At 48.5% G+C, this 22130-nt stretch overlaps 7 protein-coding genes across 7 annotated transcripts; 4 read left to right on the forward strand and 3 right to left on the reverse strand.

Annotated features, from left to right (window-relative positions):
* The first annotated feature begins 1 nt into the window (after position 1).
* Positions 2-1134, forward strand: EI90DRAFT_2977222 (cyclophilin). Its single transcript, XM_039055905.1, has 7 exons — positions 2-239; positions 311-338; positions 388-434; positions 484-547; positions 599-614; positions 665-705; positions 757-1134. Exons 1-7 carry the CDS (start codon positions 83-85, stop codon positions 875-877), a joined length of 474 nt encoding a protein of 157 aa, XP_038911444.1. The 5' UTR covers positions 2-82; the 3' UTR covers positions 878-1134.
* Positions 1135-1537: 403 nt separating this feature from the next.
* On the reverse strand, positions 1538-2433 carry EI90DRAFT_3292202 (uncharacterized protein; the record flags this gene model as incomplete). The annotated part of the gene is made up of 5 exons (XM_039067319.1): positions 1538-1850; positions 1890-1924; positions 1968-2069; positions 2105-2165; positions 2200-2433. The coding sequence occupies 5 exons, from the start codon at positions 2431-2433 to the stop codon at positions 1620-1622; spliced, it is 663 nt and encodes a 220-aa protein (XP_038911445.1). The 3' UTR covers positions 1538-1619.
* Positions 2434-4087: 1654 nt separating this feature from the next.
* Positions 4088-6222, forward strand: EI90DRAFT_3129996 (uncharacterized protein; the record flags this gene model as incomplete). Its single annotated transcript, XM_039064262.1, has 18 exons — positions 4088-4161; positions 4223-4301; positions 4363-4376; positions 4441-4461; positions 4527-4604; positions 4658-4737; positions 4790-4821; positions 4875-4899; positions 4956-4967; positions 5029-5044; positions 5101-5173; positions 5225-5295; positions 5349-5436; positions 5499-5543; positions 5602-5639; positions 5713-5872; positions 5935-6003; positions 6079-6222. 18 exons carry the CDS (start codon positions 4088-4090, stop codon positions 6220-6222), a joined length of 1119 nt encoding a protein of 372 aa, XP_038911446.1.
* Positions 6223-7173: 951 nt separating this feature from the next.
* Positions 7174-9925, forward strand: EI90DRAFT_3075735 (uncharacterized protein). Its single transcript, XM_039061600.1, has 6 exons — positions 7174-7262; positions 7317-7361; positions 7413-7649; positions 7711-7979; positions 8033-8532; positions 8580-9925. The coding sequence occupies exons 2-6, from the start codon at positions 7325-7327 to the stop codon at positions 9814-9816; spliced, it is 2280 nt and encodes a 759-aa protein (XP_038911447.1). The 5' UTR covers positions 7174-7262; positions 7317-7324; the 3' UTR covers positions 9817-9925.
* Positions 9926-10675: 750 nt separating this feature from the next.
* On the reverse strand, positions 10676-13363 carry EI90DRAFT_3019654 (uncharacterized protein; the record flags this gene model as incomplete). Its single annotated transcript, XM_039057387.1, has 11 exons — positions 10676-10722; positions 10786-10984; positions 11056-11684; positions 11768-11918; positions 11981-12028; positions 12087-12140; positions 12227-12345; positions 12438-12772; positions 12855-12933; positions 12990-13173; positions 13271-13363. 11 exons carry the CDS (start codon positions 13361-13363, stop codon positions 10676-10678), a joined length of 1938 nt encoding a protein of 645 aa, XP_038911448.1.
* A 771-nt stretch (positions 13364-14134) lies between these two features.
* EI90DRAFT_3129999 (uncharacterized protein) lies at positions 14135-17005 on the reverse strand (the record flags this gene model as incomplete). Its single annotated transcript, XM_039064263.1, has 13 exons — positions 14135-14409; positions 14492-14516; positions 14578-14925; positions 14991-15059; positions 15108-15157; positions 15222-15321; positions 15387-15850; positions 15904-15924; positions 15982-16336; positions 16403-16485; positions 16540-16600; positions 16656-16728; positions 16794-17005. 13 exons carry the CDS (start codon positions 17003-17005, stop codon positions 14135-14137), a joined length of 2136 nt encoding a protein of 711 aa, XP_038911449.1.
* Positions 17006-19257: 2252 nt separating this feature from the next.
* Positions 19258-22016, forward strand: EI90DRAFT_2934862 (chaps family protein; the record flags this gene model as incomplete). The annotated part of the gene is made up of 12 exons (XM_039055125.1): positions 19258-19296; positions 19354-19396; positions 19451-19524; positions 19575-19723; positions 19779-19871; positions 19923-20284; positions 20335-20552; positions 20614-20763; positions 20821-21384; positions 21443-21714; positions 21776-21794; positions 21849-22016. The coding sequence occupies 12 exons, from the start codon at positions 19258-19260 to the stop codon at positions 22014-22016; spliced, it is 2151 nt and encodes a 716-aa protein (XP_038911450.1).
* Positions 22017-22130: the final 114 nt, after the last annotated feature.

Raw genomic sequence — 22130 nt, forward strand, 5'->3', positions numbered from 1 at the left:
TTTGTGAGTGATTCGAGATACTCACACTCACGCACACCATTGCAGCCATGAATCCGTATTTTTCATTCATGGGTTTTTACAGATGAATATCCTCATCAATGGGAAACCTTCTGGGCGTATTATTTTTAAGCTTTATGATGATATTGTTCCTAGAACTGCCCAGAACTTCCGGGAGCTCGCCACAGGACAGCATGGCTTCGGGTACGCTGGCTCACCGTTCCATCGCATTATCCCGCAATGTAGGTGTAATGAGTACCATCCAAGTTGCATAGACGTTCTAATCCAGAACATTGGGGACGGGGATCTCCAGTCATGATTCAAGGCGGCGATTTTACTCGGTTCGTCGAGCAATTTATCTCCCGGATTTTCAACCTCATTGGTGTCCAGATTCGATGGTACAGGTGGAAAGTCCATCTTTGGGGAGAAGTTCGCCGGTATGTGATTTCCTCCCTGTTGAATGACGTTTGATATATTCTTGTGCAGATGAGAACTTCAAGGTGAAGCACACTAAATCCGGTCTCTTATCCATGGCGAATGCAGGAAAAAAGTAGGGTCCGATTTCTTTCGTTTGGTGTGAAGGTACTAATATAAACAACAGCACGAATGGATCACAGGTGCGAACCTCATTCGTGTTTTGCTATTGCCCCTCATCTAGTGAGATTAGTTCTTTATTACCACTGTTCCAGCCTCGTGGCTCGATGGAAAGTGTATGATTCATGTCCCCGGTGCTGTTCCCGAAGCTTACATCAGGTTTAGACACGTCGTCTTTGGGGAGGTCGATGAAGGAATGGAATTAGTAGACAAGATTGAGAACTTGGGGTCACCTAAGGGCCAACCCATAGCCAAAGTGGTCGTGGAATCAAGCGGGGAAGTGTGACTTGTTCACATGCTTAGTTCTCTCGCTCTGTACAGTAGGTGAGTCTGATCAACGTCTGATCTCATTCACCCCGCCCCTTCGCTGACCCCCTGTCCTGGGGAATTCGGCCTCTGCATTTATCGCTTCTTTCAGTGTGGCCTAGTGTTGGGTGCGAAAAAATAGCTGTGCCCCAGTCGCTCCTCTCCACTAAGTGTGTCTCTGAATACCGTAAAATGACATTTCATCTCGTTTTACGTCGGGTCTGTCTTGGATTATGATTGCATATGACCGCCATTGCCGCAACAGCCGTTCCCCTGAAAGAACACCGTAATTACTTTATTCCTTCAGTCTATGGCCGAGCCTCGGAGCTTGGACCTTCATGCATGATTCTCCTTGCGAATGCATCGCTGTTGCGCTCATTCCGGAATCTTCCTTGGTTGCATAATTATACTCAGTTCAACCAGGTAGTACTAAACTATTTAGCAGTGTATATTCCTGGTCAGTCACCAGTCGTGATGGCAACTTGGAATGTACGTGCTAAATACGCAGCAAGTCTGGGAAACGTTCAACGGTGGATACATATGTAGACCTCAGCCATCATTATCCGAGCCGCCGAGCCCTGGCCGAGTGAATGCGGATCTCTGGGACTATGAACAATATTGACATACGACTCGTATGTATCAAGTATCTTCCACCTTTTGCCAGCGGCATGGGCACCCTCAAGGACGGTGACTTCCCCGCTTGGGTAGGACCCTTTCGCAATTCAGTAGACTAGACCCAGCCGGTGATGGAAAATGTTGACTGGTGAACTGCTGCGCTCCACGGTCAAGGGAAGAAGTCGTCCACCGAGCAGCCCTTGTCCCTGTCCACGCTGGCTCAGTTCACTCATGCAGCTCCTCAGTGCATCAAGCACATCAGCCAGCTCCTTGGGACTCCGAAAAAGACCCGGACACGTCTCACTGACACCGTCCCGCTTCTCGGTCTCCCTCACACGCTGCACCATCTTTCCAAACACTAACAAGGTCCCACTCACACTGTATTCTTCCCCTTCAACATTCGTTGCCCAACCTGTTGGAAAGCATCCGACACCCTTCATGATCCTTCCAACAACCAACGAAAACCTCTTTTCTGAAAGGTGGAATACCGCTGGACCTCATCGCGTCCATGGCATTGATGAAGAATTTGCTCTTGGGCCGCAACTTGAGTGCAAGGTCTGCGAAGCAAGCTTATGGCAAGGGGGACGCCCACCAACAACACTGGCGGACCTGGACGTGAAGCGCTCGATACGACACCCAAAAACACGAGCATGCTATTCAACCTGACCAGTGTCGAGGCTATCTCACTTGGGAGTTCCAGGCACGTAGGTGGACTTCCACTTGTTTATGAGTAGGAGCGCCCTCACGCGGGAACCTTTTCATGACATAATCGAGCATCGCGCGCACACCACTGCACTTGATGTTGTCAGCAGTGCGGGCATTACCTCGAAACAAGAGACTTTGATCGGCCGCAACAATCGCGCCGACCACTAAGCGATACTTCCTGGCTACATCTGGGTGAACTCCAGATGAATCCAACATGTAGGCTTGTTGCAAGCACTCCCAGTTGAGATTGGGAGGTTCAGGAAGTCCCGGAACATCGACTGTAAGGTTACTCGGTAGAGACGGAATAGGCCATGTTCAAAGACAACATCGCACACTCGCAGATAAACCTTGACCACCTTTCTTGCCGACTGCATAGTGATACACACACGTAATGTCGAGCCTTCAGCCTGGACCACGAGACGCGCGCTTCTATTCCCATGAAGCACCCAAGAATCGGAGAGGTGTATATATGCAGAAGGGAATCAGTCTAAGGCAATAACGGGCAGAGAAGCTCAAGCATTCTTTCAGCTTTGTTGGATTGGGCCCATAGCTTCAGTATAGCTTCAGGCCGTTATGGCCTGAGACTGCAGACATTGCGGAACTTCCCGGCGATTTTGTGATTCAACTCTTGCGTGGGATACCTCTCAGGCACAGGGCGGCCGCGCCTCCGTAAAATGTATAACTGGAGGCCCTGTTTTCATCTCGTATTCTTTGTTCACCAACCGTCGAAGAGTTTCATCCTGGCATTTTACTCCTGGAGTCTCCCCTTACGGTGGGTTCCGGGCCCAGGACGTAGGTCAAACCTTTTGGTTCGGAATTGAATGGATTACTTAAGTAATGATTTTCCCACCTACATAAGTACATAAGATCAATCGTCACCCCTTTTTGCTGAGTATATACACAAGCTCCACAGCAACGCGGAACGCGGAATGGCTGTGCGGCGCTAATGTACTGAATTACAATAAAATTATAATTTCAATTCCTGAGGTGATTTTCGCACACGTACCCCATTCACTTTTAACAGTGGCTATTTCAAATTTCTGCATAACCCAGAGTCCAACACACATGTGATGTCGCACTTTGCACCCGAACTTTGTCATATAGCGGAGTTGGCCGAATTCATTTGTTCATTTGTTTGTCAATCAGCGGAGTTGTCGTCATTTTGAACCGTACATTCACGTGGTACCTGATCATTCCGTGGTTCATGATCATATTTGTCTATTTGTCATGATCGGTCAAGAGGTCCAGTTTTTCAGTTACGGCCTTAGCTGTATTGTAACGGAGTTGTCCGAATTTATTGTCATATTGCCATCAATTCAATGATATTATTGGATCTCGGCGGCGCGCCCCTTTGCCCCCACGTCCTGTCGCCTCGTCAACGATCCAGATCGGCAGTAGCCCACCTCTTTGAACAGCCTGACTTTACCCTTCCCTCTAACCACATCAGCAATGTCTGCCAGCAGATCTTCGAAATGTGAATCAGATCTACTCAATTTCAATTCAGTTTATTTAGGTAAGGGTCCGCTATAGAACTGGTTGCATGGGCAGGAATTCTCGAGGTTCGGGTGCGGGTGCGGGTGCGGTTACTCAGAACAAGTCAAACCCTGGCAGCCCTGAAGATCCTGCTGGCAGCATTCTTAGCTGATCTACGATCGTCCCATCTCATCACATAGGTAAAAAGAAAAGGGAGTAAGGAAGGCATACAACAAAAAGGTTGAAAGGGAAACCCAAACCCAAATGGGAGAGTTGCGGGCATTTAGACGGCGTCCCGCCAGTTATATATGAATCAGCATATGCAAGTGAACGGTTTGTAACACTTTTCGCTCCCCCAAGTGGCTCGCCCTGCCCTTCACCCTGGCGTTTATCTGTCATGGTTCGCATTGTAAAGGCCCCCCTGGAAGATATCATAGGTAGCACTTTCGTCGGGAACGTCGGCTCTACGTTGTAAGAATGCTTTCTTCAGATGGAACCAATGTTTGAACCCAGGCATTCACGATGGTTTCAGTCTCTTCGGGATCCTTACCGTACAAGTTGTCCTTTACCACAAACGTTTCCCTAGGGATAGTAAATGGACGCGGGGAATGGTATGTCCGAGTTGATTGTTCACTCGGGTTGATGGGGCTGAAGTTCCTGATGTGACAATAGGTTGGAATTCTCTGGTTCGTAGTGTGCTTCGAGTGATCAAAAGAACCGGTTTTTGATAACTTTCTGTCCTTCCTAAAGGGTTGCTATTGCCTTTCAGACGTAAGTGACATCGATGGGTTGTTGAATATATCCGTCCCGACGTGCCTGTGGTTCGCACTTTCAAGGGTCTTTATGACTAAAATGATTTGGTGGTGGTACATCCAAAATTACTTCAACCCCGAGGCATTGGCAAAGCCGAAATGGTACGCAATCCCCCATGAGTGATGACATTCCCCCTACTCAACGCTTCCCTTAGGGAATTTTTCTCATATCACCTTAGTACAACGGTGGGATCCCTAATCGCTCAGTCTTTCTTTGTGAATCGTATTTGGGGCCGTGAGTTCTTGTGAGAATTAACGAGTGTTACCTTTCGTGACTTTGTCGCTAGTTTCTGGGAATGTTTATATCGTTGTTCCTCTGGTACGTTGATCGGCCCCCTCTGCAGCGATTGCTTACCTGTTCCATAAACACAGCAAGCCCTTGTTATCACGCAGTTTAGTAAGTTTCCCCAACCCAGAACGCCCTACACCAATACACTGAGGTCTGCTTGACAGCTTTTGCCACAAGTGAGTTCGAAGTTTACGCCCCTTCAGAGTCCTCGTTCAAAGACACGTAATTCATTCTCAGCACTTTTGATCGTGGTGTACGTGTCATCACACGCTTGCCGTAGCAACCTTTAATCTGACCATGACATGCCAGCGACACATCACTGTCCTTCAATGAAATCGCTCACAGGTGGAATTGGGTAGCGACCGTTTGGCTAACGATACAGGTATATGACTCTCATCTTCAGCAGTGCTTCTACTTATCCGTGAATCGTCAGGGAACATGTGATGCTCTAATAGCGATGTTGATGACGTTCCTGCTCTGGCACCGGAAGACTGGATTCAAAAAGTAGGTCAATGACTGAAGTGTAGCATGTCAGGGCCAAACGGACTTCGTAATAGGACAGACAGGGCCATCAACACGATGGTGTACTGGTCTGTGGCCACGGGCAGCATCACCTGTGTTCAATCTCTTATTACGATAGGCATCGTAAGCATAGGCTGAAATTATCTCACCCAGTAGAATGCATTATGCCGACGCCATGGTTTTAGTTCGCCAGCCGTGGTTTCGCTTTCGGTGCTCTCCTATTTGCAATCGTGAGTCCGTTCACGGGAGTTCTTCACGCGTTTGGGATATTTACCAAAATGTTTTCAGACCCTTAGTCCCATGTACCCCATATCCATGCTCACAAAGTAAAGCACAAACAATTTCTCTTGTCTCTGAACGCACTCACTGATAGGATTCCTTTGTGTCCCCGCTCGCTAGCTTACACATGCGGTCAACAGTACGGAAGCAGCTGTCCGCACCCACACTCGCTGACGACAGACCAACTAACCTTTTCGAGGCATTACGATCTGTCACTCAGAGGAAGGTTATGGTTTCCCGTGGACGGAGGGAGCTCATAGAATTATCACCACGCCGACCTGTGAGTTCATTACGCCTGAGTATGGCCGAAGAGTATGGAAACTGACCACCATTACCTTCCAGAGGGATCTAGCTATGGGAAATCTCGTGGTGAACATTCGTCGCTCCATGCACGAAGACGGTTCCAGCAGTGTAAGCCCTCTTTCAAAAGTACACTCTTTACATAACAAAGTTGACAAGATGTTGTTTTGGGGCCTGTGAGAATAGCACGACCACCGACTTTATCAGTCAAGTACCGATGCCCCGACGTTCCGCAATTCCATTTGCCCCACCGATGTCGAATTTAGCACTCCAAATGACGCCATCTCCCGTACCATCACGATCCATGAACGGTGCTTTCAAAGCGCCTAGCCACTTTAGTCTTCATAATCTTCATAACGTCTCCTTGTGCATTTTCTCTTGCTTTGCGTTCGACATATTCCATCCATCTCATGATTATTCACGGTTTAATAATTAATATACTAATTTCACACGATCGATCGTGTTGGTGGACGTGCGACTCCGAATGCACGGCTACCTGGCCCCGCGTTTCTGCGGGACATCTGAAGAGTTATGATTCTTATGAATCGGAAGCCTGATAACTGGGACGGCGCTTGGGTTTCCTATCGCTATGCAGCGCCGGTCAGCCATGACCCATCGCGACAGTCTGCATGGAATCACTGATCTTTGCGATATGCTATCGCACTTGCGCGCCTACGTGAGTTAACGAACGTACTACTTACCGCCGCTTTCGCTCTCACTGGGCTGTTAGCACTTCGCCCTTCCTGCTGTTTTCATGCCACCCGGCCTCCGTCCCCAATGGGGTCACTGCGTTACTTTAATTGTTTGAAAAAACATCCACTGTACGACTGAGGCAGCCTGCCTTGACCTATTCAAAGCTAAGTTGCGAGAGAACCAGCCCACAAGGGATCGGAGAGCGACAAGAGTGAATAACAATAACAAGAAATAGATAGAATTGAGGACCCTGGGTTATGGAAACAATAGAGGACCCTGTCACTAATGCATTCAATTCGGGACCGAAGCAGGAATACGGGATTTTCCGACATCCGCATATGGGCCACACGTGACTGAATTTGGTTTTGAAATTCTCCGATTCCCCCCAATGGATGTCGACCCGAAAGACGGAGCTGCCAGAGACGATCAGAAAACGTTCAATAGTCGTGTTATCCAGGCGATCGATGACTACAGCACTAAAAACCGTGGAGTTTTCGGAGAAGAACTTGGTTATGACGCAGCAGTGAAATTGCTACAAATATTGCTCTCAACTCATCGACCCACTGGTACCGAAGCCCCTGATGAAGGCGCATGTGTTCAATATCTTTCAAATGACTTATTTTACAAGCTTTGTAAAGCATACCGCGACAAGTCTTTCTCCGGGTTGTTGCATGATGGTAGGTTACGTTCGCTCTGTGGCAGTATTATAGTGTCCATGATTTCATTACTAGTCGATATAATGGGCCTTACCAATCAGGAGAGTGGCGGGCTTCCAGGTATTCGCGGGTTTATCTTGAGTTTCTCATCTGCCTGACAAGTTGCATCAGGTCTTCAATCAGCATTTCAAGAACCCTATCGAGGAGAGACCCACAAGCTGCTTATCGAGACATTGAATAAGTATTCGCAGCCAAGCGGGTACGGCCCAAGTCACAGGCCATATAATCTGTCTCTATCAGTCATCCAGTCGTCGGGTATGGGGAAATCCAGAATGGTTCACGAAGCCGCGCACTCCGTATTTACGATTCCAATCAATATTCGTGAGGAGTTTGGCCCCGTTCTCAAATGTGCGCAACATTTCATCGCGAATCTCATATTTGCGATCGATGATGTTAATTTTTCCGCTAGCCTATCCTCCTCCAGACGAGGAGTTTCGCCATTATTTTCAAGAACATGATACCAAAAGCGATCTTCGGTTGCAGGCAGAGTACGCAATTATATTGGGCGTGTTATTCACAAAGGCCGCCGAACTCCTTGAGAAACCCATTTTCGAACATAAAACAGGAACAGCGCTAGCATCAGAATGGGCTAATTATCTCAACGAAGGACAGACCAGCACCGAAGTTGGTACGAATAGGAAGAAGTTCCTGGATTCTGTGGTGGATCGGGCACGGCAGGTGATGTCTAGGGTTTTAATAGTTGCTGCCACATGCTGAATTTTCTTGGGAAGCTCCAATCAGCGGAGCTGGGTGTCCCACGACAAAATGAAAAAGAAGCTCAAAGGAAACTGCACCTCCTCATACCCTGGATGCAGGACTCCTGCCGCAAGTTTATCAAGGCCATCTCTAGTGATGATGGGAGAGCAGAAGATGTCAAATGCATCGTTTACTTTGATGACGCTCACCAGCTTACCGAACCCGTCTCACCGAACAATGCAAGGAGGTACTCGCCCCATCATAACTTTGGCACAGTGCTGTCTGAGCTGGCATATTCCCCTGTTTTTTTCATCTTTTTATCTACGAGTTCTCATCCCCCGGAATTCAATCCCTTTCCCGCAAGCCATCCATCAGTTCGCGTCGCTCAGGGCCTCCGCCTTTCCCCTCCTTTCACCGAGCTGCCGTTCGACATATTTGTGGACAAAGTATTTGAAAATTTGGAAAGTCAGAAGAAAAATCGTAGCCTTGAAAACGTGGGCCAAACGGGTGTGATGGCGGGGTTCGGACGTGGCCTGTAAGTGCCTACTATATTTGTGGTGAATTCGACTAAATTCGTAATAGATGGTATGTCTACCACAAAAACTGGTTGGAGCAGAAAGAATTGCCTGTTATATCATTCGCCAGAGACAAACTGATCGCGGAAGGGAACGAAGCGGAAGTATTCCACTCTCTCATTGCTGCTCTGGGGATTCGCATCGGGATAATTTTCGACATTATACTTCAAGCCTCGAGGACTATGGAATCAAAACTCGTTGAGTCGCACATGCGTGTTGTTTACGCCATCCCCGAGCATCGCGAGTTTATGCATGCCGGATCGCCCTCTGAACCTATACTGGCTGAGGCAGCAGCGAGGCATCTGAATGATCCTTCGAATGGCAGCACAATAGAAATTCAAGGTCCAGAAATTCTAGCTCAGGCTCGTGAGAAGGGACTTCTTGCAAAGGGAGAGCACGGGGAACTCTGCGGTCGACTTCTTGTGACCATTGCACATGACATTGCCCTCCGACAAAAACACTCCTTGCCAAAAGAATTTTTACCTGATCCATATTTCCATCGGCCTGTCCATGTCCTCGACTTTCTCAAAGCTCTATTTGCGAAGCAATTCGAAACCGTGATACTGGATGCCCACTCGGTGACGGCCAAGGCGGATGTCCCTGATTTGAAAACTGCATTTGCAAATGCCTATATCTTTTTTTCCCATTTCGCTCTGGCCAAAAACTCTGAAATGCTCTCTGCTCCAAACCTGGCGGTAGCTCTGCTACGTGGCATGGCTCTCCAAGCCGAAGATAATGAGGGGTCGATTGATGCTATTATTCCTGTTCATATGGGTCACCCAACCGAATCTATCTCACCGGAATCGACATCAGCCATTAACTTGCAATTTAGGAATCGCAAAGAGGCCGACCCTTGCCGTGTTTTTCGCCCGATCACTGTTCCGGATGAAGAGATGCCAGTAATATCGATCATTTTCGAGCTCGGAGCCAGGAAGATAGGAGAAGCTGGACTTGTGACCATCACTGAAGAGATACCTCGCAACAGTTGCAGCTCGGGGAACAAATTGCACTGGGACGACCACCATTATGAAATTGTTGCTTACGGTTGCATTTCGGAGACTTTCGCAGCGATTCCATCAGCTGTTCAGCCACATTACCAGTCTGTTCTCGTGGCTCGAACTATTGTTGAGGACTTTCCTCGGGCAGGAAACGACAAAAGTTTGCGAGCTTTTGAGAACTTAAAACCGTTCTTTGATGGCCTTCAAGAACCAGTGATACGGGCAGAGCAGTTGGAAAGCGAATGATTGGTTTCAATTGTATGTACATGGCCTTGATGTCTAAGTAATACAGATTCAATACGATTTTTGTACTCTTGAGGTTGTGCTGACAGGCCCATTGTGATCAATATGGAGCGCTGACGTTTTGTCGGCTTCACCTGATAATCACCTCCACCCCTCAGCAGCCCGATTCTCCAACTACCCCATATCCCCACACACCGACCCACCCCGTATGCCCTCACTGACGAGCGACGAAGTAAGTTCGGACGATTCGGATGGGGCGCATCCATCTTCCTCTAGTTCTGGAAGCATGTCACCAAAGTTGTGTCACTCGCTATATAAACCCGATCATCACTCGCCGTGCAATCGCACCAGTAAGTTTTTCTGCTTATCGTCTTTTTAACCATAAACGATAAACCATTGCGTTTAATACGCCACATTTTGAATGCCGACTGTTAAATTACGATGGCTCCTTGGTTATGTACACACAATGCACCTATCTCGATGCATTAAAACGTTCATCGCCACTACTCCTATATGTAGCCTTTCCATGAGGGCCTGCCCATGCCTGCGTACTACAATATTTTCTGCAATAGGCCCCCCGCGAAAATTCGGATTCGCAAACGGCTTGCCATGCAAGAGCAGCGGGTTCTGCCGCGCCCACCAATTGTTCACGAGCGGAAAGGTACTCCTGGATCACACGGTGGACGTAGCTCATGTCGAAACACGTGGAAATTTGGCGACCGCGTTGCTTAGGTGGTTTCGGGTTTTGGTGCCACCTTCGAACATAGCTTAGAACAAAGAATCATCAGATTCATAAGTATAAAGTATAATTGACATGCAGTGGTGATGGGGAGCGATGAGATGGTGTATGAAAATGTCTGTCCTATGATAATGAACTCAGCAGCAACTCGATGTCGTCTACGTGCGTGCCTAGAGAGAGGCAATGATGGTTAGGATTCAGGCCACGTCAAACCTCTGTGAACACACACGTACAAAGGCCAGGATAAACTTTCTTCAACTTCTTAAGGAACGTGAACAACACGTCAATATGCGAATAATTCACGAGCGCAGAGGAAGGCAATGACCCGGTTTGTGAAGCAGCTACTCCGGAATCGATATCCATGACCTCGTCTCTCGCATTCGTGCACTGCACATGTTCGTACAGAACGTTTATCGCTAGGGCCACATTAAGCTAAAGACCATAAAGTTACATATCAGCGCCCGCCCACACCATCACCAATTAACACAAGTGAAACTACTCACCCCTATCGATGTGCACATAACCCCAGGTTCAATCCCCTGTGCCTCAAGTACCTGAACGACACTCGCCATATCTCTCGCTGCTTTCAGCACACTCTCAACATGTCTCTTGGGGCCTAGCCGCCTTCTGATCCGCCTATTATCTACATCGGCTCCAACGCTAGAGAAAACATCCTCTGACGAGACCCCAGGCATTGATCTGGAGCCGTGTGGGAACGCAAACGTTCGGTGTAACCGAATGATGGCACCATAGCTGAAAATGTGGGCAAGACTGAGGGTGTGGGCCAGGAAGGTGTGGGCATTGGGAGGGGCGAGACCCTGTGGGAGGGTGGGAAAGGTTGGTAGTGACTGTGGCCGTTGGATGGACAAAACCGAGGCAGTACGTGAAGGTTTTGTTGCCGAGTCAGAAAGGCCGTTTCCACTCGCCATGGGTGGTGTCAGGGGGAACGGAATTCGTCGGGAGCCTTCAAGTAGTGAATAGCACAGAAAAGCATCTTCCATCTCGTTATCGTTGATGGCTGTTTGCGAAAAAGAAGTGGAGGAGGCGGGTGGCAGTGAGCCCAGGAAATTCGTAATCGCATTATCAACACTGTTGAAGGATTGGATAAAAGCTGGGGAGGTTGGATCGAAAACTACGACGCATCGAGTAATCATTAATCGATGTATTTATTACGTTACCATTACGACGGCGCTCAACGTGGCCGCAATAACTCACCCGAATGATCTAATCCCTGGGAAAGAGACGCCGCCCGGTTGAGCAACGCCGTTGCCTTTGCTCTAACCGCCAACACAACGTCGCCGTTGACATTGGCAGATGGCTCTGATTGATTCTGACTATATAAGGAAGATATAGTCTTGGAACCACTCTAAGGACCAATCAATCCAGTAAGTTTACCTCGTGAAACTTGACCATAAAAGCATTACTCACAAATGCCGCAAGTCGTGAAAATGAAATTGGGAACGGCGTCGTGATGTCCTAAATCAGTCTCATGGATTAGTAATACTTCGTTGCGATAGGAAGTAAAACGCCGTACCTCATCCGCAACCTGTGAAGGGACTCCAGTCTCCCAAGTTGACTGCCGATCGATCTAGGACATAAAGAAATAAGTAGCGATCCCAAAATATCCATCATGACAAAATTAAATACCACGTAAACATTCCACCATAAGCTCACCCTCTCGGATATATCTAGAAAGCTTCCAGGGGGGGGCATGAAAGCGTTTGGCCGAGAATTTGGGGAAGGGTACAGAGATATCCGATGCAATCCGCAACGAGTGGCTAGACCCATAGCCACTGGAAAAGAGGGAGGGCACGTTGACAAGAAATTCAAGTGTTTCAAGTTAGCGTCACATTCACGTTCCACGTTCAAATGCACTTTCACATACCAGAAGCGAGATATGGTGCTCTCATGACCACACCTGACATAAGCGAATGCCGTGCAAGAAGCGCTACCGCCAGAATAATGTCGAACGGTTTCCCAGGAGCCAGATCCGCTGTTCTAAGTCCGTTTATGAAATGATTAGTTTTTGAGATTAGTGCGGGCTCATGCGGCTTCAAAGCTTCATCGGCCATGAGATAGGAAGATAGCAACATGATTGCCATGAGCAGACCAGGGTGTGGGCGATTTGGGTCGTCCGGTGGCAATTGGAGCAGTTTGGAGAAACGGGGGAGGGATATTGGGAAGTTGAAATGATAAGGATGAGTGAAAAAGTAGTTCATCCTGAATAAAATCCACGACACGCAGGCATCGGAATTTAGCAGCATGAAGATGAAGGCGGATAGATGGCAGGAAGAAAGCTCACAAGGTCTCCGCAACGTGTTCGGGGACTTCAGACCGGGAAGTCGATGGATCACCCGTAGCGAACATCCCTGGTCGAGGCCCTGGACCACCTCCGTCAGAGAATAAAGTATGGCTATCACAAAGCAGAAAGACAGACCTTCTGAATCAGCAGGGGCCCCCAAGTCTGACACGGTGTTTGATCTCCCCTCCGACCAGGACGAGATCCCCCCTTGCTGTGCATCAAGGGAACTGCAGCGCTTCTCTTGGTCGTCGTACACACACTCTTTGGCGCGTCCATAGTGAACACACAGGTGACAAGCTGGTCTTTGACCATTGCATCGCTAAAGATCAATCGTAAGTATCAGGATAACGAAGAGAACAATGGTGCAGAAAATTTGATATCTCTAAGCGCCGCCTATGATCAAGGGAAATCCGTACCTGCTTTCTTCTTCGGCAGTTTAAGCATGCTGAGCCTCTCTGAAGAGGGGCAGCTTGAGAGTATTGATGAGGAGTGCGAATTGCTCGAGACATGGGACGAGGGGAAAGGGTACGGAACAGCCAGTGAAGGTCCCAGGTTATATTTGGTTTGGGGAATCCATAGTTTGATCAGGGAAGTCCTAGAAACATCTGAGTAGAGTAAGCCGGAGCTGGGATTCCGATCTTTGGTTTAGCCACAACTATGCCGGCGGAGTGGCTCGGAGGAGTCGATTGCCCAGAGTTCATCAGGCGCCCCGTGTGGATATTGATATAGGAAATCCCGGGGCGTGTGGGACACACGGTAACCATAAGGTTGAGCGCAGCAGACGCCATGCATCCCGGAAGTGCTCCCCCAATGCTGAAAAAAAGAATTGCGGCAGGGATCATCGCAAGCGGACCTCCTCCTCCATGCTTGTTAAGTAGTGACAGGACAGATAGTGCTGCGTTAAAGGTGTGGAGACCAGCCAGCGCTTATCGGTTTCTTGATTCGGCGACAAAATATTTTCAAATAGGGACTTGCTTATTTGATCGCACACTCAAAAGGCTTTCTTTGAGCGTCGCTCAGGTTAGCTTCATTCACGAACGACGTTAGTCATATGTATGAAGATCTGGCCGCCGGGGAGCGCTGACAAAGCCGTTGACGAGAAACTCTAAAAGAGATCGCGGCGTAACTTCGAACCACACAAATAACAACTGAATTACATAATCCAGGGGAAAGGCACATAACATAGCAACGGGTAATTAGTATTGCCCACCCGTCCGTGAGCGGGCGACGCGGTGATGACAAAGAAAGAATACGACGTTTTTTCTCCATATCGTAGGGCGTTATGCTGACGATAATGGTCGTCCTGAATCTTGCTTTTCAGTGTCAGCTGATGCGGCCGGATCATCAAATCCTTCCTCCAAGTCGGCATCATAGGCGGACGACACGCGTTTATGACGAGGCGAGGATTGATTAGAAGCTTCTACCGAGTCGAGACGGCTATCGTTGTCAGCGGTAAGGATGTTGTTATCTGGTGAATCCTCAGGGGATTCGTCCACACTCGATTCCTCGAGCATTCGAACAGCATTGGCCATTTGCATCAGTCGCTCAAAGCTCGCTACCCCAAAAAGCAACCAGATGCGAATGAGTGATCTTGTTCCCAGGCAATCGAACAAGCTTAGTAGAATCTCGAAGCTCACCATCATAAGACATGATGAATACAGCCTATAAATGCGGAAGTGAATTTAATGACGCAAATTGAAAGCCGTTATCATGTAAGGCGTACCTTTCGTATCTCGGGATCATGAAAAATGGTTTCTCGGACCGTATGTTCGCAATCCCCGAGTTCAGATACCAAGAGTTGACGCAGATTTTCGGAAATAATGTCCGAAGGCCGCTTCTCCACGCCAAGCATGAATCTCAGGTGAGGATGATATTTGTGCGCATGCTCTATGAGGGATTCCGAAAGCTTGAGCTTGTCGTTACGCACTTGTTCAGTAAAGTCCCTGATGCCCGCCTCACGCACTGCGGCAAGGCTGTCATGGCGAGCGCGGACCCTGTCGTAGACGAGCGCCTCGAATGTGCGATTGCGCAAAGCTGCTCCGAACACTCCAGCATAAGCTTCACCGATGACCTGCCGTGTTCAAATGATGATATGGATATCACGGACATGCATTTCAATGTAATTTAGATACGCACGCTGATTAGGATCGTCAAACTTCCGACACCTAGAAGGGCCCATAACACGAACACGGCCCGTCCGGCATTCTGCACATCGTTCATATATTGCTGCCTTTCGTATTAATGATTACTTACACTTTTTGGTGTTAGGTCACCATAGCCGATCGTGGTCCACGCCACAAAACCTGAGAAACCAAGGGGTCAAAAGTTGCAGCGCACACTTCAGCGAGATAATCAACAGATACTCACAGAAGTACATCGCGGTTCCATACGGCCACTTCTCCGTGAGATGGAACACTAGACTGCCCAGTAACCAGAATCCGATGAAGGCAAGGAGGGCTAGGGTGAGCTAGGTTGAGGAAAATACTACGTTTCTAGTCCGAGTCGCAAACAGAAAGCAAGAAAGTCACTAACTTGTCTGACGTTCTCCGTCTCTTCATTATCCCTTATCTCCTCTTCAAGAGTGTTGTCCAATTTAGGATCAGCACTCCTTGGATATAACAAATGCTTATCGTCATGTCTCGTAACATGGGGGGAGCCGTGGTCTTGATGGAACGAATCATGATCCTCAAACCCATGGTCCACTCCAAAAGGGTGTCGTAGGGCAAGCCAAACATTAGCCGCAAACTTCCATGCCTTGGACCTTGTCCCGATGATGACAGCCAAATGCTCTTGCTGCCGGTATGTATGTATAGTTTCCGACCTCCTGCGCTCCCGTGCTGCTCTGGCACGCGCTGCTCGTTTCCTTTGAAGGCGACGGGCGTGTCGAAAGGACTCGGCAATGAGGCCGCGCATAGTCGTGACCGCAAGGGCGAGGTTCAGTATTGCAATGAGCGCATAGAAAAAGGTGAACACTCGCGTTCCTCCATGTTTGGGATCTGCACATGTAACATCTGTCCCCGTGATCAGCTTGGTGGACGCCAACACTCACAAAAATCCCCAAATCCGATGGCTGAGAGAAGCAACCAAATGTCAGAAACAATAGGTCAACAGCGAACTCTTAACTTACTTTCTATGGTAACGACTGTGAAATAGAGAGCGGTCTGGAAAGGGATTTCAAGAAGCACTGTAAATACTCCTGCCCCAGCTGCTATCCAGACCAAGAGAATCATGACAATAATAACAAGAGAGCGCTGCTTATTGGTCAAACCAGAGCCAGAATCCGCGAAATTCTTGGTACGCATGTAGTCAATTACAAGAGTGATATTGGTGATGGAGCTGATAGCAGTGCTGGCTACGCAGCTCCAATAGGCTTGGGCATAAGTGAAACCATCATCATGTCTCCCATAATAGCCAAAGGCAGATACTGCAATGATGTTGATGATATCTGAGAATTGAGGTTTGAGAGACGGAGCAGCGGAATTCTAAATGCTCGCCGACTTGCCATGAACGGTCAAGAACACCATCGCCACAAGAGTCGTCGCTCGGACATGTCGCTCAAGGAAGCGCAACATCAATGCCGCATTTGCGAATCCAGCGCAGGCGATAGACGTGGCGAGGCCCAATGTCAAAGCTGGCCGACAAGTCAGCAACCCTGTTCCAATCATTGATGAATAGAGCACTCAACCAAATGAGTTCTTCCGATATTCTATCGCGGTTTGCGTTGCTTTGTCCCACCGAACATACCACTGCATAAATGGCAAAGTAAGCGAGGTGTCACGAGTGAGGAGTTCGACACATTACATGCTCGGTAAGCCCAGGAATTTCCAAGAGGATGGAGAATGGGACAAGAAGACCAGAAATAATCGGAAGCCATCTGTGTATTGAAGCGTATTAGACAGGCGATATATGTGCTTCCACGCATACATGCATCACACAGACCTATACTTCGGATGGAACACTGGTGGCCGATCCATTTGGAGAATAAATGAAATCGTGACCATTAGCCATCCCCTCTCTGCACTTCGCGGTGTAGAGAGAGAGTCTGAACTAGGGTCAGCGGATCCTTGGCCTTCAGGGGTACCATTCCAACGGGGCTCTATGAGCTTCGAGATTGTGCGCACAATTGGCACGACGAGTTGGACACTGGGCATCGTTCTCGTGGACCTCAGTTGCGGTGTTCCAAGAAGAAATCTGTGCAGGGGAGAGGACGGGAATGCTTCCCTTATCAATGGTGTGCTGTGAAAGAAAGTTGAGGTTGGGGCCTGCCCGGGGCTTCGTTCCTCAAGGTCATGTGGAGAGTTAGATAACCTATCTTCAATTCAATTCAAATGAAGAACACATGTACCTCATTTGAAAATCAAGGACAATGCTCTGACCTAGTAAAAACACAGTGTTAGAGGTGCATGAGGCAATGACGAAAGTAAGTAGACTGAGAGTGCGCACACAAATGCAAATACATGATTCGAGCTTGATTTCCAAGATCTGACCAGGGCGAAGTCGATGTTGATGATACACAGCTCACGATGAGTTAAATATAGATGTCCGATTGTGTGCAGCCGTTTTCAAAAAGTCCAAAGAGATCTAGGTTCCCTCTGCCCAAATTGGCGGGTTTGGGATCCCGGCGCCGAGCAATTACCATTTTTAATTTTCAGGCAAGATGATTCGTGTGCCCCCGACCCGGTAATCGAACGCGGCAGATGTTTTCGAAAAAGGCTGTAACGCTCGTAGGCAACCAGAAAAGACAACTGAGACCGGTTGATTTCCAGCCGGTGACCAGAAAAGGTGAGTTTGTCGTTTCCGCGGGTGTTCAGTCGACCATAGGTGATCAAGTCAACATGTTATCGCCCCGAAAACCCGCGAAAATGAAAATCCCCAGGAGCACCTGTCCCGTCCATGGTGAGTAACACCCTGAGATAACCTGCATGATCACTTGGGATACACTGAGCACACGACCAACATCTGCGGGGCCGCTGCCCGGTGGCTATGCAGTCAATTTTTCAATTTCCTTTTGCGTAATCCATCCATCCCCAGCAAATCCCCAGGTCTACCCCAGGTCTCCATCGATCTCGATCTCCTTTCTACAAGTCCTGGGCAGGGACCAACCAACCAAATGCTTTTGATTGGCTGCTTTCCTCATCGCATGTCGACTTACACCCAACGTTAATTTTCTGAAGCAAACGGCGTTTCATTGTCCGACTCCACGTGAAATGGGGTTGCCAGTTTCAAATTTTGGACCATAGTGCATGCGTATGACGCGTGTCCAATGAACGCGTACGATTACTAATCATATTCAGAGTTATCCGAACTTGGTGAGATCGAGCGTCCTCAAATGTTCGTTCCAACTCTTCTTTGAACACGTGAGCGGGATCTCCTACGTAGCCCAAATGACAAGGGATTGAGAACACGCGAACCGAATGCGAATGAACCACTGAGTTGCATTGCAGCATCCAAAAAAAGACACCGACTCGGATGCGTTCTGTAACCCCTTTCTACTAGTCAATAGTGTCAGCCTCGTTGCCCGATGAATTGATCGATTCCCGCCTATACAGCATTGGTAACAACCTGCCAGCCTGATCTTCAGATCCCCACCAGCCAGAGTAAAGAGCCTCATGGGGGTGTAATGTCCAAGTAGAACGGTCAAAGAAATTCTGCATTTTCTACAAGTCGGAAGAGTAATTGCTTCGAGCTCGCGAAATCGGCTGACGCGCCGGCCGGCGTAATTTAACAACACTATCATGGGCCAAAGGTCCTACAGACACTGTTCTCTAAGATTTCCATCCAGTAAAAGTCGTGCGTGTAGAGGTGAAGCTACTGGAATATGAGGAGGACAATATCTCGCGAGAGTCACATAAGCATAAGGACGCCGGTATGTTGAATCCCACAGTGTTGCCCCCCTCATGGGCCAATAGATCGAGAAGAACGAAGGATTAAGGATTCTCCGACTGCTTGCATAGGAGAAGCGTATATGTTTCACGCAAGGGTGAGGCGGCGAAACGTGCCGCTCATCGTTAGCTGCCAGTGCTATCCTGTCCAGCTCATCCCTTCCCTCACATCAGTCTGTATCACTGGGAGTCCTTCAAAGTTAATGCACGGCGTCTCAGGGGCGCGGCCGCCCGTTAGCCAGCATAGGAGAATGTGACATGATCGAGTGGGAATGACTATTTTCGGAAATTAATCCTCCATTCATCCACCCTTGAGTATTTCATTGCTGGAGCAAGAGAGGTTCTATACTAATAGGGACTGGTCACCCGCCTAAAGAGAGGTATAGCGTGGCGGCGCTTAAGCGCTAAGGGAACGTAGCGATATTGTTATTCAGAGCCCTTTCCTACTTAGGGCATTCGACGGGGAAAGCCGTATTCGATTTCGCGTCAAAAGTCGTTTTCAGCTCCGCAATTTCCATGCAATGAGCGACACGTTTAAAGATATCCCTGAGTTTTTCGAGGTGAGATTAGGGCATTGAGTAGTGGTATTTTTGGTTTGGGCTGAGTTCGTGAATTAGACGGAAAGGGATGAAGCTCTCAACGCCAGGACTGAACTGCTCTGTGAGTTGACGTGAACGCGCTTCCGAGTGGAACATTCTTCAACTTCAATGTCAGCCTCGTTCCGTGAGTTGGGTCCCCCCGACTTGTGTCATGTGGTGAAGAGCACGGGCAGAGGGCACCCACCAGACGTGCGTCTCCAGCGCTTCATATGCTATCGCCAACTCAGTGTTTTGTTCAGGTCTCTTCGTATCATTATGTTTCTGGTGTTGATGCATCATCATCGGCCTCCCTTGCGGCCTATTTAAACTCTCTGACATACGCTATGGAGGAGCAATCCGTGTGGTTCTCGAAGAGTTCAATGTGGAAAGTTCGTGGTGGCACTTACTGGTACGCGCCCGATGATCCGAAGCCTTACTAGTATGGCTTAGTGGCTATTTTAAAGCTGTTTCAATGCTTTCTCTAGAATGGATGTGCGAGTCGATGTCAAGATACCAGGAGGGGTTCAAGCTTATGCAGTTGACACTCGTGGCGAGCGGTAAGGTGTCATCTTCGATCACGCTGATTTCTGGCTTCAATTGCGCATCAGGCGTGAAACCACTCCTGCGATATGGTTAGAAACATACGTCTCCGCATTGTTGCGAGCCATTCTTCATTCAGATGATCCCAACTATGCACTCCAGGGGTACCGCAAACTGGAGCCTATCACATCCACAGAAGGAGAGCTTCGTTTTCTTTCGGCAGCAGGAACACTGTTTCATAAAGGCTGGCAGCTGGGCTCAGATCCAGAAATTCAGGTTGCCAGTGTGGTGTCGAACCATCTCACTTCTGGTGTGATGAAATACTTTGGGGAATCCGGCCGTTACGACCAAGCAGCCAATCTCTTCGAAAAGCTATACAACAGAGACCCGGACGTAGCAAGTCTCCTTGCACAGAGCTACATCGGAATGAGTCCGTGTTTTTGCCCTGGAGCTCTCGCTGGTCTTCTGATGTTCTCTCAGATGCCGAGGTGAAGGCGGTTCAGATAATGGCTCAAGCTCTCAAGGAGAACCCGCAGTCTTATACGGTTCTTCATGCACAAGCTGACTTCCTTCGCTCAAAAGGCAAGATTGATTGGGCAACAAAAATCGCAAAGCAGGCAGTGAATTGTGCACCAAGCGAGTTCCTCACTTGGGCCCAACTAAGTGAACTGTATATTGAACTTGGGAAATATGAAAATGTGAGTTCGAAGCAAGGCTTGATCCCAGACATGGTATTCTAAGACCCGGTTCCTTTATCAGGCCCTGTTAACTTTGAATTCATGTCCCATGTTTACTTACAACGAGCGCGACCTCCACCGTATGCCTACTCCCGCAAAAACGCACCTTCCCATCAAGCAGGTCATCATTGACTCTCGAATACTAGATGATGTTAATCCAGGTGAAAGCGATGTACGTCCTAGGTTTTCATGGAGTTTTTTTTTATTCTCGCTTATATTTATAATCTAGGCTGATCCAGCACTACTGCGTCTTCCCGGACCTGGTCTACGTGGTACCTTCGCAAAAGCGTACGCATTGCTTGCAAAGCTTGTTCACCAGATTGGATGGGATGAGCTCCTTAAGACCCGGTCGGCGGTCTTCGTCATGGAAGAAGAGTATCGTATGCAGAAACTGCAGAGCGAGACTCGGAATGGCACACAAGACATCCAACCTACCAATGGAGTCATATACGAGGACGGTACGGTTCGTGATGATGCCTCGACGAGGGCCATAAGGGAGCGGAATTCTTTGTCCCCAGGGCCTGCTATCCCAAGCATCAAAATTTCCAGTGAATCCGATCGAACGGATACTCTCGAGTCAACAAACGAAATCGAGAATGCCGAGACCTCTACAATTGCCACTACCGAAACCACCGCATCCAACTCTGTTGAACGTCCACCTCAAGCTGCTGCTAGCGACGACAAGGAACATGAAAACCAAACGACGCAGGCCGTCTCTCACCCAGACTTCTCTTTCAGTAATAAACGGCTTTGCGAGCGCTGGTTGGATAACCTGTTTATGGTCCTTTATGAGGTGTGTCTATGATATCTGTATCAACAGACGGCGAATATGGGCTGATGATTCGTATCAGGATCTTCGAGTGTGGACAATATATCGTGCCGAGGCTGCCCATTTCAAATCTCAACATGTCATATACAGGAAAACTGGAACCGAATGGGAAATCCTTGGTGACCTCGGGTCACGTCTCCACCATAAGGAGGAGGCGAAGGAGGCGTATCAGCGGAGTTTAGACCTCAGGTTCTCCAGTAAAGCTTGGACCAAACTACTTGAGATGTACGTGGAGGAAGGCGATTTGGGGAAATCGTTGAATGCTGCTATTCGTTTGGGTGTGCATCAACACAGGTGAGTCCGTGAATTTATTGAGAAGAACATTCAAGTCTTAGTTGTTATGACGTGTTTATAGATGGTATGCAGAGAGTGCGGTAAGTGCCACATACTGGCTAGGCGTTCCTTGTTTGACGATCTGATTGTTGCAGTATCCGTCGACTGTGGCCCGCCTGCTGTTCAAACTCGGGCAAACACACGGGTTCGCGAAGATTGACAACACCTTAACGAGCATGGGGCTGCCGCCGCCTATTTTGGCCATGGTCAAGAACTATCTGTACTATGGGAAAACTTTCAAAGTGGAGGGTCACGACTTCTAAGATGTTCGAGTGCTTTGTTATTTTAGGGATCGCTTTGGTTGTCACATAATACATATTATTTAAGTTGCAGACTAGTGCCAGAGCTCAGCTGGCTGTAGAATCAATGTTACAACC

The sequence above is a fragment of the Cantharellus anzutake genome, assembly GCF_015039405.1.
Source record: "Cantharellus anzutake strain C23 chromosome Unknown EI90scaffold_62, whole genome shotgun sequence".
NCBI lineage: Eukaryota > Fungi > Basidiomycota > Agaricomycetes > Cantharellales > Hydnaceae > Cantharellus > Cantharellus anzutake.

What these genes read in the sequence shown, in the direction of transcription:
- EI90DRAFT_2977222 (XM_039055905.1), top strand. Translation starts at nt 83, where the DNA reads ATGAATATCCTCATCAATGGGAAACCTTCTGGGCGTATTATTTTTAAG. An exon ending in CAAGGCGGCGATTTTACTCG is followed by an intron (nt 339 to 387) that starts GTTCGTCGAGCA and finishes ATTGGTGTCCAG; the next exon opens with ATTCGATGGTACAGGTGGAA. An exon ending in GCCTCGTGGCTCGATGGAAA is followed by an intron (nt 706 to 756) that starts GTGTATGATTCA and finishes CATCAGGTTTAG; the next exon opens with ACACGTCGTCTTTGGGGAGG.
- EI90DRAFT_3075735 (XM_039061600.1), top strand. Translation starts at nt 7,325, where the DNA reads ATGGGCCTTACCAATCAGGAGAGTGGCGGGCTTCCAG. An exon ending in GTTTGGCCCCGTTCTCAAAT is followed by an intron (nt 7,650 to 7,710) that starts GTGCGCAACATT and finishes TTTTTCCGCTAG; the next exon opens with CCTATCCTCCTCCAGACGAG. An exon ending in TGGTGGATCGGGCACGGCAG is followed by an intron (nt 7,980 to 8,032) that starts GTGATGTCTAGG and finishes TTTCTTGGGAAG; the next exon opens with CTCCAATCAGCGGAGCTGGG.